This window comes from Pseudophryne corroboree, chromosome 1 (genome assembly GCF_028390025.1).
Source record: "Pseudophryne corroboree isolate aPseCor3 chromosome 1, aPseCor3.hap2, whole genome shotgun sequence".
In the NCBI taxonomy this organism is placed as follows: domain Eukaryota; kingdom Metazoa; phylum Chordata; class Amphibia; order Anura; family Myobatrachidae; genus Pseudophryne; species Pseudophryne corroboree.
This window is the reverse complement of record NC_086444.1, coordinates 1150096040-1150112308: the sequence shown is the minus strand read 5'-3', so window position 1 is coordinate 1150112308 and position 16269 is coordinate 1150096040. Positions and strand designations below refer to the sequence as shown.

The 16269-nt window shown below is 45.2% G+C and overlaps 1 protein-coding gene across 4 annotated transcripts in view; it reads left to right on the top strand.

The window, feature by feature from the left end:
- Positions 1–16269, top strand: part of CFAP99 (cilia and flagella associated protein 99) — a 220011-nt gene that overhangs the window by 176211 nt on the left and 27531 nt on the right. For all 4 annotated transcript variants that reach the window (XM_063924646.1, XM_063924654.1, XM_063924637.1 and 1 more), the window contains 5 exons: positions 367–450; positions 2347–2435; positions 4090–4294; positions 11927–12068; positions 13995–14146. In XM_063924646.1, coding sequence (XP_063780716.1) covers positions 367–450; positions 2347–2435; positions 4090–4294; positions 11927–12068; positions 13995–14146 — 672 coding nt within the window. The remainder of the gene's footprint in view (positions 1–366; positions 451–2346; positions 2436–4089; positions 4295–11926; positions 12069–13994; positions 14147–16269) is intronic.

Sequence of the window (16269 nt, the reverse complement as noted above, 5' to 3'; positions counted from 1 at the left end):
TAAATGCTGGTTGTCACTGAGAATCAATGTATAGGGGAGGGGGGTGGAGCTGGTGAGGAATATTTCCCTATAGGAAACAATGTGACAGGTGTATTAACCTGGAGAAGGCATAAGTAAGTGATAAACCAGGGATAAATGCAAGGTAGTACATGCACCAGCCAATCAGCTCCAATATGTAAATTAACAGTTAGGAGCTGATTGGCTGGTGCGTTTATCACCTTGCATTTATCCCTGGTTTATCACTTCCTTATGCCTTCTCCAGGTTAATACATCTGCCCCTATGTTCATTCATCCAGTTTATTATACCCCTGTCTGAGATGTGGATGACAGGACATTTCACATATTTTCTATTTATATTTTTTACAGCGTGTTATGGCGGAAATAATGAAAGAAGAAGATAATGTTTTGTCTTTTAATAAAACTAAAGCCCGACAAGTACAGATGAAGAAGGTAGGAGCTAATCGCTAATTACCAGTCTTTCCTAGATAACACTGCCAGTGTCATAGGGAACATTATTGGCTGAATGTGTCACAGAAATGTAAGTTTCATAGGAAATGATATACAATAGAATGATAGGTGAAATATATTAAAATTGGAATTTAATATAAAACTTTTACCTCAGGTTTTCACAATTTTAGTATAATAGAACTTTAAGTCAGGTAATCATTGAAGAACAACCTGAGACATACAGTATGTGTGGTGTCATGACAGGAAGTTGTAACATGACAACTGGAAGCAGTGGTAGAACTTGCTAGTGGTCGGCACAGGTGCAAAAATATAATTTGGGCCCCCAACCCAAGTTCACATGGCAGTGGGTGACAGGGAGATGCAGAGGGTGAAGACATAAGGTAGGGGGAGGCAGGGGGTTACAGGGAGAGACAGTGGGTGAGAGGGGTACAAGCACAATGTCCTGTGTGGTGTGGAGAACAGGGGGTATGTACCTTGGTGGGGGCAGGAATATAGTGACCTCTGCTCTGTCTGTGACAGGGTCCCCACCCCATGTGCTTGCTTCAGTTTGGCAATTCTGTCAGGCAGACTCTGGCAGTGCCAGTTACACCGGTTGAGATCTGCCTGTAATTCACAGACAGCAGCGAATCAGAAATAAATGTACAGCTGTCTGTTAATTAGAGGCAGCATGTAGCTGTGATCATCAGCACTGATATGTGGCAGGACTCCTCTCTTTTAGTCCTTCACACAAGATCAGCCCTGCCTCATGAAGGTAAGGGGCAGGTTCCTCAGGCAGTGGGGCCCACCCTGCTCTCTGCGCTAGGTCAGTCTTCTGACATTGCTCGAAATAGGCTGGGGGGGGGGACCAGGGCATAACACATTGCTGGTCTTGGTAGCAGCAGGCCCCGACTGCACCAATGGTAGTTCCGCCTCTGACTAGAAGCCCCTGGGCAAACGAAGTAAGGAATTACATTTTTGTAAATTGGGAATTGGCAGCTATAATTGATATAATGACTTGGGATCTGTAATCTGGGAACCCAGAAAGAATCAATTGCAAGCAATTTAGGGTTGATTCTGTTGATTCTGGTCACACACATAGTGGCTGTAGTTGCCGGCGGTACCCAGATTTATTACCTTATGATAATGCCTAAATCTGCACAGATAATATTGCGGTTCGTGCACCTGCCGCCCATTGATTTTTTATTTTTTTTTATGTGAAAGCAAAATTATTTATTTACATTCATAATGACATGGTAGAAAGACAAATGCACTATGCTTTAAATACCCAAATATAACATGCATGAGATGTGACACAAAATGGCTGTATATATAATGTACATTTACATAACAAACCTATACACTTGCGTTGGCATACGTGGAATATCGTGAAGATTTCCTGGTGCATGAACTGCCGCCCATTGATTTTACGCCAACAGTCATTACTACAAGGATAGGTCAGAAACGGGCTTCCGTTCCCTGCATGCTGCCCCCAAATGCCCAATTTTGCAGAAAGACCCAGCCAAGTTCCGTCGTACTCAGAATAGGACAGACATATATGCAGAGATGCAGTAATTCACGTCTGCACTTGCGCTGTGTGCAAAACTTACCGTTTGCGTCTGTGCACAGAGATCCTTCTGACTCCAGCCCTTAGTGAGCAAGGGAATGCTGGGAGCAGTGTTGGGAAAGACAGGGGTAATTTGACATGTTTGAGGCATGGTTCTTTAGATACTGGGAAAAAACATCAGAATAAAACGCTAATTCCAAGTATTCTGGATAATATGTATTAAAACTTGTGCCTATTTAGTATACTGTACATGTTGTGAGAAATTAAATGATGCTTTTGTTTAGGTTTGTCATTAGAGTTTTCCATTTCTTACGTGTATATATTAATTTTCCCAGGTGGACAACGTCCCGGTTAGACTGAACGCCACAGCCATATTAAGAGAGGGCGCCCTCTATCAGCGGCAGGTGGAAGAGGAGCTCCGCAGGTACAGACAGGGCTCCCTATGCTGTTACCTCAGTGCATCATTCCTAGAGGTTGTTATGATAACAGAGTGGGAGAGAATACAAAGAAAAGTGGGACAGGCATAGTCCCTTATGTGCACTATGCAGTTCTTAAGTGAATCTTAATTATTCCTCGTTCTCAGGTAACAGGCAGCATGCTCAATATTATTAGATCAGACTGTCATGGCTGCCAGCACTGTGAGCAGACGGCAGTCAGATACAGTTTAATATCAATATGGGACCCGGTACCCAATATATATATATATATATATATATATATATATATATCTGCATGTACAGCTGCAGGAATACATGGGGGTAACGCAACGCCATGCACGGTTGCACCTACTTTTGCTGATTTTATTGCATCGTAGAAATCCTAGAACCAGCAGTTAATCAGCAGGCAGCACAATCATCATTTTCTGCCTAGATTACTTTTTTTTTTTTTTTTACAACCCTAAATGCTAGCAAATCCGTCTCAGTTGATTTGTGTCACTACCTGGCTCAGCTTCTGCAGACAAAGGCATATATTTAAGGTAATTAAAATTGCATATGGCCTTAAAATCCGCATAGGATAGAGCCGTGTGAGAACGTTACTAGCTATAAAATGAGATGTACTGGAGTGGTTGTTGGAGATGGTCACAATGTCAGCATTCATCATGTTGACACCAGAATGATGACATGGTTACATTGTCAACATCATAAATGTCGAAATGTGAAAAAATAGGATTTTAATTACCTACCGGTAAATCCTTTTCTCGTAGTCCGTAGAGGATGCTGGGGTCCACATTAGTACCATGGGGGTATAGACGGGTCCCTTGGGAGCCATGGGCACTTTAAGAGTTTAGTAGTGTGGGTCCGGAGGGGGCTCACACTGCACACCCTGCACCTATCTAATTATACTTACTCTTATGGATTCCAGTGGCGGCTTGCACTGCAGACAGAAATAACTGGGAAAATGTTGACAGATGTCCCCAGGGAAAAGGTGCAGGCGCAATACAGATGTCCCCAGTAACAAGGCACGGGCGCAATACAGATGTCCCAGGGAAAAAGTGCAGGCACAATACAGATGTCCCCAGGGAAAAGGCGCAGGTGCAATACAGATGTCCACAGGGAAAAGGTGCAGGCACAATACAGATGTCCCAAGGGAAAAGGCGCAGGTGCAATACAGATGTCCCCAGGAACAAGGCACGGGCGCAATACAGATGTCCCCAGGGAAAAGGTGCAGGCGCAATACGGATGTCCCCATTAACAAGGCACAGGTGTAATACAGATGTCCCCAGGAACAAGACACATGCACAGTAGAGATGCAGGTGTGGGCACCATAGAGATGTTATCAGGAACAAGGCACATGCACAGTAGAGATGTGGTCACAATAGAGATATCCCCAGGAATAAGGGGCGAGCGCCATGTTCCCGTAGACCTGCAAATTTGCAGTATACTCTTGCACACAGCCACTTCTCTTACTGTACTGCCAACCTGCTACCGGTGCCAGGTCATTCTGCACCAGACTGATGAACCCAAACTTGCATCATTTAGCCCGTCTGCCGGCAAACATTGCACCCCTTTCTTTTATTGCATTACATGTATCAGCAGAACCTGATTCCCTCATCTGATAACCCTCAATGTGCTTTCTAGGATCGAGAGGCTGGTTGATGGGTCCCGGGACCCCAGCGAGTTTCTGGAATGGCAGCGACAGATGCGGGAGCAGGACATGGAACGCCAGCTGGCTGCAATAGAGTGCCGGCGCCTGGAAGGCAAACTGAGCTACGAAGAGGCCGTTCTAGCCCGCCAAAACCTCATCCAGGAGAACAAGAAGAAGGCGGTGCTGAAGAAAGAGGAGGTGACGTGCGGAATTAGGCAGAATCGCTACTATACCAACACTTATGTATTAAGGCAGATATTTTCAACCTTTTACAACTCGTGGCGCACTGAATAAGATCTAAATATTGCCAAGGCACATTCAAATATAATGGTGATGCAGGGTGCAGTTGCGTGTCCTAGGATGTCATGTTGCAGCTTCTCCATAGGTAATGCCTGAGCCACATCATAGAAAGCCAGAAGAGCCCAACACTGCCCAGGCAGTGCCCTTGCTCTGCAACCACTAAACACTGTATTAAGGGAAGGTGTAAAGCGCGCTGCCAGTCTTCCCAGGACACCTAATTCATCAGAACCAATATATGGCTTTAAGGCAGACGCAATTCAATTAATTTTATTCTGTTGCCTGTCTGCCTGGGTAGCATTAATCCCCTGAAATGCTATTTTAATTTCTAAGACAAACAACCTCATTTGAAGTCTGACGACAATAAATAAAATATAAAATCGGAATAGTCACACAGCGATCATGAATTACACTACACGTTCGTATTTTTCAATTCATTAGGGTTTTAGTGCAACAATAAAGGAACAGAATAATAAGATGTCAGGGGGAATACACATTAATACATCTGCTGATAACTCGCTGCAGACAAATACACAGGTAACGTCAACATAAAACCCAGGCAACATAAAAATAAACCTTTTAATATCTCTCACCATAAACAAAACCATTTATCCGATCTCACAATTCCCTCCGCAACAGAATTACATGTATAAAGTTATTTAGCGATCTAAATAAATGTAAATAACTTTATGGCAAAAGAGTTTGATGCAAGGTCATTGCATTCACGTCTTATTTAAGGGCTCGTTCAGACCGCTGGCATTTTCCTGCATCATTTTCTAGGCAGGCGGCAGATGTAAACAGAATTATTCTGCAGTACAGCGACCAATCTCTGTATTTCATAAGGACTTTTATTGTAGCTTCGCACGTTCCTTACACAGCTGTAATCCATCAATTTATTATATTCTCTACTACTAATTTAGGTGACATTTTCAGTTCATTGTTTGTATGATATTTTCTGCTTTATTTTAATACCCCATCAAAAGAATGTTTATGGTAACAATGGTGCTTGGAAAGATACAGCACATATTAGAATGAGACTGGAAAGGGAGGGGTCGAAACTGACCAGGAGAGAGGGCAGGTCAGGATCCCATAGGCCCATTGGAAAATCTAATCTGATTTTATTAGGCGTAATGCTGAAATACAGTTTGTGGCTTTCACTGCTTTATATAAATAGCGCAGCTGGCCTTTAGCAGTACATGGGTCACATTTTTCAATTATCGTTTAGATACAATTATTTTAAGGAAGTTGAGACATGGAGCAGTTGCTTTAAGCTACTGTTTTACAGTTCGTCACCTAGCAACAAGGAGATATTAAACGATCATTTCTCTAGTCAAGTTCAATTAAGCTTAATTGTATACCGTATTTCAATACCTTTCTTACGTGATGCTCTGCGTGTAAAGATATGCTGACCAAGACTTTTAAGTTCTTATGCAAAGCACAAGTCGAAACAAGAGTTCAAAACAGTTCCATTTATAGATAACTGGAGCAAAGAGATGGTTTCTAGATTCACACAGAAATGGATCACTTTGTTCATTGGGGTTGGGTTTGCGTGGTTGGGGTTCATTGGGGTTGGGTCACCATACGGCGCTGGGATCCTGTTGAGCACATTGTCGGCGGGCTGGGGGGGGGGGGGGGGGGTGAGCGCTGCGCTGGCCACAGGTTCTCCCAACCGCTGGTCACATAACTGCATTCCGTTCACTGGCCCTCATTCCGAGTTGTTCCCTCTGTAATTTTCTTTGCATCGCAGCGATTTTCCGCTAACTGCGCATGCGCAATGTTCGCACTGCGACTGCGCAAAGTAAATTTGCTATGCAGTTAGGTATTTTACTCACGGCATTACGAGGTTTTTTCTTCGTTCTGGTGATCGGAGTGTGATTGACAGGAAGTGGGTGTTTCTGGGGGAAACTGGCCGTTTTATGGGAGTGTGTGAAAAAACGCTACCGTTTCTGGGAAAAACGCGGGAGTGGCTGGAGAAATGGAGGAGTGTCTGGGCGAACGCTGGGTGTGTTTGTGACGTCAAACCAGGAACGACAAGCACTAAACTGATCGCACTGGAAGAGTAAGTCTCGAGCTACTCAGAAACTGCACAGAGAAGTCTTTTCGCAATATTGCGAATCTTTCGTTCGCAATTTTGATAAGCTAAGATTCACTCCCAGTAGGCGGCGGCTTAGCGTGTGCAATGCTGCTAAAAGCAGCTTGCGAGCGAACAACTCGGAATGAGGGCCATTGATTGACCGTGAAAAACACTGATACATGTGATGTAGGGAATATGTACAGTGCTGTCACACATGTGATACACTGACACGTGTGATGTAGGGAATATGTACAGTGCTGTCACACCTGTGATTCACTGACGCGTGTGATGTAGGGAATATGTACAGTGCTGTCACAGCTGTGATACACTGACTCGTGTGATGTAGGGAATATGTACAGTGCTGTCACACCTGTGATAGACTGACACGTGTGATGTAGGAGATATGTACAGTGCTGTCACACCTGTGATACACTGACACGTGTGATGTAGGGAATATGTACAGTGCTGTCACACCTGTGATACACTGACACGTGTGATGTAGGAGATATGTACAGTGATGTCACACCTGTGATACACTGACACGTGTGATGTAGGGAATATGTACAGTGCTGTCACACCTGTGATACACTGACACGTGTGATGTAGGAGATATGTACAGTGATGTCACACCTGTGATACACTGACACGTGTGATGTAGGAGATATGTACAGTGCTGTCACACCTGTGATACACTGACACGTGTGATGTAGGGGATATGTACAGTGCTGTCACACCTGTGATACACTGACACGTGTGATGTAGGGGATATGTACAGTGCTGTCACACCTGTGATACACTGACACGTGTGATGTAGGAGATATGTACAGTGCTGTCACACATGTGATACACTGACACGTGTGATGTAGGGGATATGTACAGTGCTGTCACACCTGTGATACACTGACACGTGTGATGTAGGAGATATGTACAGTGCTGTCACACCTGTGATACACTGACACGTGTGATGTAGGGATATGTACAGTGCTGTCACACCTGTGATACACTGACACGTGTGATGTAGGGATATGTACAGTGCTGTCACACCTGTGATACACTGACACGTGTGATGTAGGAGATATGTACAGTGCTGTCACACCTGTGATACACTGACACGTGTGATGTAGGGGATATGTACAGTGCTGTCACACCTGTGATACACTGACACGTGTGATGTAGGGAATATGTACAGTGCTGTCACACCTGTGATACACTGACACGTGTGATGTAGGAGATATGTACAGTGCTGTCACACCTGTGATAGACTGACACGTGTGATGTAGGAGATATGTACAGTGCTGTCACACCTGTGATACACTGACACGTGTGATGTAGGGAATATGTACAGTGCTGTCACACCTGTGATACACTGACACGTGTGATGTAGGAGATATGTACAGTGCTGTCACACCTGTGATAGACTGACACGTGTGATGTAGGGAATATGTACAGTGCTGTCACACCTGTGATACACTGACACGTGTGATGTAGGAGATATGTACAGTGCTGTCACACCTGTGATACACTGACACGTGTGATGTAGGAGATATGTACAGTGCTGTCACACCTGTGATACACTGACACGTGTGATGTAGGGATATGTACAGTGCTGTCACACCTGTGATACACTGACACGTGTGATGTAGGGAATATGTACAGTGCTGTCACACCTGTGATACACTGACACGTGTGATGTAGGGATATGTACAGTGCTGTCACACCTGTGATACACTGACACGTGTGATGTAGGGATATGTACAGTGCTGTCACACCTGTGATACACTGACACGTGTGATGTAGGAGATATGTATAGTGCTGTCACACCTGTGATACACTGACACGTGTGATGTAGGAGATATGTACAGTGCTGTCACACCTGTGATACACTGACACGTGTGATGTAGGGATATGTACAGTGCTGTCACACCTGTGATACACTGACACGTGTGATGTAGGGAATATGTACAGTGATGTCACACCTGTGATACACTGACACGTGTGATGTAGGGATATGTACAGTGCTGTCACACCTGTGATACACTGACACGTGTGATGTAGGGGATATGTACAGTGCTGTCACACCTGTGATACACTGACACGTGTGATGTAGGGGATATGTACAGTGCTGTCACACCTGTGATACACTGACACGTGTGATGTAGGGGATATGTACAGTGCTGTCACACCTGTGATACACTGACACGTGTGATGTAGGGAATATGTACAGTGCTGTCACACCTGTGATACACTGACACGTGTGATGTAGGGGATATGTACAGTGCTGTCACACCTGTGATACACTGACACGTGTGATGTAGGGGATATGTACAGTGCTGTCACACCTGTGATACACTGACACGTGTGATGTAGGGATATGTACAGTGCTGTCACACCTGTGATACACTGACACGTGTGATGTAGGAGATATGTACAGTGCTGTCACACCTGTGATACACTGACACGTGTGATGTAGGGAATATGTACAGTGCTGTCACACCTGTGATACATTGACACGTGTGATGTAGGGAATATGTACAGTGCTGTCACACCTGTGATACACTGACACGTGTGATGTAGGGAATATGTACAGTGCTGTCACACCTGTGATACACTGACACGTGTGATGTAGGGATATGTACAGTGCTGTCACACCTGTGATACACTGACACGTGTGATGTAGGGAATATGTACAGTGCTGTCACACCTGTGATACACTGACACGTGTGATGTAGGGGATATGTACAGTGCTGTCACACCTGTGATACACTGACACGTGTGATGTAGGGGATATGTACAGTGCTGTCACACCTGTGATACACTGACACGTGTGATGTAGGGAATATGTACAGTGCTGTCACACCTGTGATACACTGACACGTGTGATGTAGGGGATATGTACAGTGCTGTCACACCTGTGATACACTGACACGTGTGATGTAGGGAATATGTACAGTGCTGTCACACCTGTGATACACTGACACGTGTGATGTAGGAGATATGTACAGTGCTGTCACACCTGTGATACACTGACACGTGTGATGTAGGAGATATGTACAGTGCTGTCACACCTGTGATACACTGACACGTGTGATGTAGGAGATATGTACAGTGCTGTCACACCTGTGATACACTGACACGTGTGATGTAGGAGATATGTACAGTGCTGTCACACCTGTGATACACTGACACGTGTGATGTAGGGAATATGTACAGTGCTGTCACACCTGTTATACACTGACACGTGTGATGTAGGGATATGTACAGTGCTGTCACACCTGTGATACACTGACACGTGTGATGTAGGATATATGTACAATGCTGTCACACCTGTGATACACTGACACGTGTGATGTAGGGATATGTGCAGTGCTGTCACACCTGTGATAGACTGACACGTGTGATGTAGGAGATATGTACAGTGCTGTCACACCTGTGATACACTGACACGTGTGATGTAGGAGATATGTATAGTGATGTCACACCTGTGATACACTAACACGTGTGATGTAGGAGATATGTACAGTGCTGTCACACCTGTGATACACTGACACGTGTGATGTAGGAATATGTACAGTGCTGTCACACCTGTGATACACTGACACGTGTGATGTAGGAGATATGTATAGTGATGTCACACCTGTGATACACTAACACGTGTGATGTAGGAGATATGTACAGTGATGTCACACCTGTGATACACTGACACGTGTGATGTAGGAGATATGTACAGTGCTGTCACACCTGTGATACACTGACACATGTGATGTAGGGATATGTACAGTGCTGTCACACCTGTGATACATTGACACGTGTGATGTAGGGAATATGTACAGTGCTGTCACACCTGTGATACACTGACACGTGTGATGTAGGGGATATGTACAGTGCTGTCACACCTGTGATACATTGACACGTGTGATGTAGGGGATATGTATAGTGCTGTCACACCTGTGATACACTGACATGTGTGATGTAGGGGATATGTACAGTGCTGTCACACCTGTGATACCCTGACACGTGTGATGTAGGGATATGTACAGTGCTGTCACACCTGTGATACACTGACACGTGTGATGTAGGGGATATGTACAGTGCTGTCACACCTGTGATACACTGACACGTGTGATGTAGGGAATATGTACAGTGCTGTCACACCTGTGATACACTGACACGTGTGATGTAGGGGATATGTACAGTGCTGTCACACCTGTGATACACTGACACGTGTGATGTAGGGAATATGTACAGTGCTGTCACACCTGTGATACACTGACACGTGTGATGTAGGAGATATGTACAGTGCTGTCACACCTGTGATACACTGACACGTGTGATGTAGGGAATATGTACAGTGCTGTCACACCTGTGATACATTGACACGTGTGATGTAAGGAATATGTACAGTACTGTCACACCTGTGATACACTGACACGTGTGATGTAGGAGATATGTACAGTGCTGTCACACCTGTGATACACTGACACGTGTGATGTAGGGAATATGTACAGTGCTGTCACACCTGTGATACACTGACACGTGTGATGTAGGAGATATGTACAGTGCTGTCACACCTGTGATACACTGACACGTGTGATGTAGGAGATATGTACAGTGCTGTCACACCTGTGATACACTGACACGTGTGATGTAGGAGATATGTACAGTGCTGTCACACCTGTGATACACTGACACGTGTGATGTAGGAGATATGTACAGTGCTGTCACACCTGTGATACACTGACACGTGTGATGTAAGGAATATGTACAGTGCTGTCACACCTGTGATACACTGACACGTGTGATGTAGGAGATATGTACAGTGCTGTCACACCTGTGATACACTGACACGTGTGATGTAGGAGATATGTACAGTGCTGTCACACCTGTGATACACTGACACGTGTGATGTAGGGATATGTACAGTGCTGTCACATTTGAGAAAAGCAGGTGTGTAAATGATACAATGCAGTCTGCTTATTCTATTCTCATACACATAAACAGTAATAGTAAATGTACTATATATTGCTGTATGGATGCACTTTGTACCAGGAGATTGTAAAATGAAAGAAAAAATATGTCCCTGCAGCTCACAGGGCATCACTGTGCCTCGGATGCTGGTTTGTGCTCAGGCCATCTACATTTGAGCTTGATGGGAAGCACCTTCGCTAACAATTTACTGGAGTGCAATAAAGCGTACACTTACCTGCACACATTGCAGCCGGCCATATTGTGCCCATATTCATCACACTATGGCCTCCTAATTCCACTAGTGACATTACTGAGGCATGAGGTGCTTTGTGCAGCCATTTTGTGAGCTGAGCCCATGTATGTAATTGCAGAAGTGCCTCATGCCTCAGCTAGAACATTATTAGTTCCTAATCAGTTAATAGGCTGATACTTTCATCACTGTCGGTGCCTCCATTGTGCGTAGATGATAAATGTTATCGCTGTTTATTCTGCAGACAGAGAAGCTCATGCGCCAGTACGCAGAGAAGCGCCTCCGGGAAGAGAAGGAAATGAGAGACCTTGTGGAGCAAGTGGCCGAGGGACACAAGAACACTAAGCAAGCAAGGCTGAGACTTCAGAAGTACAAGCAGCAAATAGGTATTTCTTCTGTGATTTGTCCCAATAATGTTGTGACAATTAGGGACACTTTTCTGTTTCATTTGTCATATTTATACATGATAAAAATGTTAAATACATGTGTATTCACCCAGACATAAACATGTTTTCTTCTCTGAGAACGCGCAGAGGTAATAAAGACTCTGAAGGTGCCTGGTAAAGCAGAAACGCTCCCTCAGATATGCTCCACCTCTTCAAGCTCATTTGCATATATCATCCCTTGATATTTGAGGACAAGTTGCTCCAGCTGCTCCACATTAAGTGCCTGATTCTGAGTTGAGGGTATGAGAAAAAATCGGAGCAGTTTTCTCATGGAACAAATCATCGGCGGGATGTATCGGAGTCCAAGATTGTCAGAAGTGCGGGATGCCGGCTGAGCTCAGATGTTTTTTTTTTAAAGGGGCAACACAAGGCAACACCATAACTTGCCATGCGACATGGTTTTATCAAGGTGCCCCACCTGCCGTGCAACATGGTTTTACCAAGGTGCCCCACCTGCGGTGCAACATGGTTTTACCAAGGTGCCCCACCTGCCATGCGACATGGTTTTACCAAGGTGCCCCATCTGCCGTACATCTGCGTTTTACCAAGGTGCCCCATCTGCCGTGCAACATGGTTTTACCAAGGTGCCCCAAATGCCATGCGACATGGTTTTACAAAGGTGCCCCATCTGCTGTGCATCTGCGTTTTACCAAGGTACCCCATCTGCCGTGCATCTGCGTTTTACCAAGGTACCCCATCTGCCGTGCATCTGCGTTTTACCAAGGTACCCCATCTGCTGTGCATCTGCGTTTTACCAAGGTACCCCACCGGCTGTACATCTGCGTTTTATAAAGGTGCCCCATCTGCTGTACATCTGCGTTTTACCAAGGTGCCCCATCTGCTGTACATCTGCGTTTTACCAAGGTGCCCTATCTGCCGTACATCTGCGTTTTACCAAGGTACCCCACCGGCTGTACATCTGCGTTTTATAAAGGTGCCCCATCTGCTGTACATCTGCGTTTTACCAAGGTGCCCCATCTGTCGTACATCTGCGTTTTACCAAGGTGCCCCATCTGCTGTACATCTGCGTTTTACCAAGGTGCCCCATCTGCTGTACATCTGCGTTTTACCAAGGTACCCCATCTGCTGTGCATCTGCGTTTTACCAAGGTGCCCCATCTGCTGTACATCTGCGTTTTACCAAGGTGCCCCATCTGCCAGCCTTCAGTTAGGAACATGTGGATGTGCTCAGCTGCTTCCTGCAGTAGCGGCACAGTTCTGATATCACACAGATAATTATATTTTGGATGTTGCATGCAACATTCTTAATGGTAGATTTATTAAAGTTTTTAAAAATGAAAAGTGTTGCTGTTGCCCATAACAACCAATCACACAGGGCTGTAACTAGGGGTGTGCAAAAAGTGTCTATACGCAGGGTGCAAACCCCTGTGGGCAGCCCCTCTGCTCACCCACGGCACCTGCATGTGGCTAGAAGGGGTCCTGGACCAGCAGCTTGCAGCCAGAATTGCTACTGCAGTGCTGCCAGCGCGTCTTTTGGGTCCACGCTACATCATGTGCTCAGGGGCGTGTTACAGCGCTGCAATCAGATACTAGCTGTCTTTTCTCTGTTGCATTTTAGAAAATGATAGACACAATCTTTGGGCAACACCTCCACTTGTCTGTTTTAGAAGCTTTAGTAAATCTACCCTTTGACCTCTGAAACGGGCAGTATATGTGCAGAAATCGACACATGATGTCATGAGATTAAAAACAAATAGTACTGTATTTGTGTTGCATATCCACAAGGTTGCATGTGATTAAAGATGACCCTTCATATATTGCTTTATTCGCCACATTTCTTACTCCTAAATGTCAGATGTTATGTGAGCACATTGTTTTATTACTGTCTGATTCTCTGGGCATCTAGTGCAGGAAGTGACAGAGGAGAGCCGGGAGCTGTTGCGCCGAGCGCTGGAAGAGGCTGAGGAGGAGCTGAAGAGGAAGTTTGAACTGATCCGTGAGATAAGAGCCATCGAGTCAGTGCCATTCATCAGACACAAGTTTGTGGATTTAACAGAAGTAAGTGCACTTGTATGTGACGTAATATGTTCTGTACAGACGTCCATAAAGTGTTAGGTACAGAAAAACAAGTACATTAGCACACCTGCTGAGGTCACCTTCTCTGGCCTCCATGTGACAGTATTTTGGGAAATGGTGACTGTATTTTCCATGATGTAACAATGAGAACGTTTCCTAATTGGAACATTTTGTCACACTTGAGTATAGAACTGTCTGATCACAACAAGGGATTATGGCAAATAGGTACAGAGGTTAGCCGCAGCCGTGGACTGATTTTAGCAATTTGAAAACCTCTCACTTTACCCTCCACAGATACACGCTCAAACCTCTCACTTTACCCTCCACAAATACACGCTCAAACCTCTCACTTTACCCTCCACAAATACACGCTCAAACCTCTCACTTTACACTCCACAGATACACGCTCAAACCTCTCACTTTACCCTCCACAAATACACGCTCAAACCTCTCACTTTACCCTCCACAAATACACGCTCAAACCTCTCACTTTACCCTCCACAGATACACGCTCAAACCTCTCACTTTACCCTCCACAAATACACGCTCAAACCTCTCACTTTACCCTCCACAAATACACGCTCAAACCTCTCACTTTACACTCCACAGATACACGCTCAAACCTCTCACTTTACACTCCACAGATACACGCTCAAACCTCTCACTTTACACTCCACAGATACACGCTCAAACCTCTCACTTTACCCTCCACAAATACACGCTCAAACCTCTTACTTTACCCTCCACAAATACACGCTCAAACCTCTCACTTTACCCTCCACAAATACACGCTCAAACCTCTCACTTTACCCTCCACAGATACACACTCAAACCTCTCACCTTACCCTCCACAGATACACGCTCAAACCTCTCACTTTACCCTCCACAAATACACGCTCAAACCTCTCACTTTACCCTCCACAAATACACGCTCAAACCTCTCACTTTACACTCCACAGATACACGCTCAAACCTCTCACTTTACCCTCCACAAATACACGCTCAAACCTCTCACTTTACACTCCACAAATACACGCTCAAACCTCTCACTTTACCCTCCACAAATACACGCTCAAACCTCTCACTTTACACTCCACAGATACACGCTCAAACCTCTCACTTTACCCTCCACAGATACACGCTCAAACCTCTCACTTTACACTCCACAGATACACGCTCAAACCTCTCACTTTACCCTCCACAAATACACGCTCAAACCTCTCACTTTACACTCCACAGATACACGCTCAAACCTCTCACTTTACCCTCCACAGATACACGCTCAAACCTCTCACTTTACACTCCACAGATACACGCTCAAACCTCTCACTTTACCCTCCACAAATACACGCTCAAACCTCTCACTTTACCCTCCACAGATACACGCTCAAACCTCTCACTTTACACTCCACAGATACACGCTCAAACCTCTCACTTTACCCTCCACAAATACACGCTCAAACCTCTCACTTTACACTCCACAGATACACGCTCAAACCTCTCACTTTACCCTCCACAGATACACGCTCAAACCTCTCACTTTACACTCCACAGATACACGCTCAAACCTCTCACTTTACACTCCACAGATACACGCTCAAACCTCTCACTTTACACTCCACAGATACACGCTCAAACCTCTCACTTTACCCTCCACAGATACACGCTCAAACCTCTCACTTTACACTCCACAGATACACGCTCAAACCTCTCACTTTACACTCCACAGATACACGCTCAAACCTCTCACCTTACCCTCCACAGATACACGCTCAAACCTCTCACTTTACACTCCACAATTACATGCATGTACCCGACTCATCCCCTCTGTGTAACTGGTAGCCCATTCTATGGAAGTCTGCACATGCATGTACCTGATTCATCCCCTCTGTGGATGATGGTAGTCCATTCTATGGAAGTCTGCAGGTGCATGTACCTGACTCATCCCCTCTGTGTATGCTGGCAGCCCATTCTGTGGAAGTCTGTACATGCATGTACCCGACTCATCCCCTCTGTGTATGCTGGTAGCCCATTCTATGGAAGTCTGCAGGTGCATGTACCTGACTCATCCCCTCTGTGTATGCTGGTAGCCCATTCTATGTAAG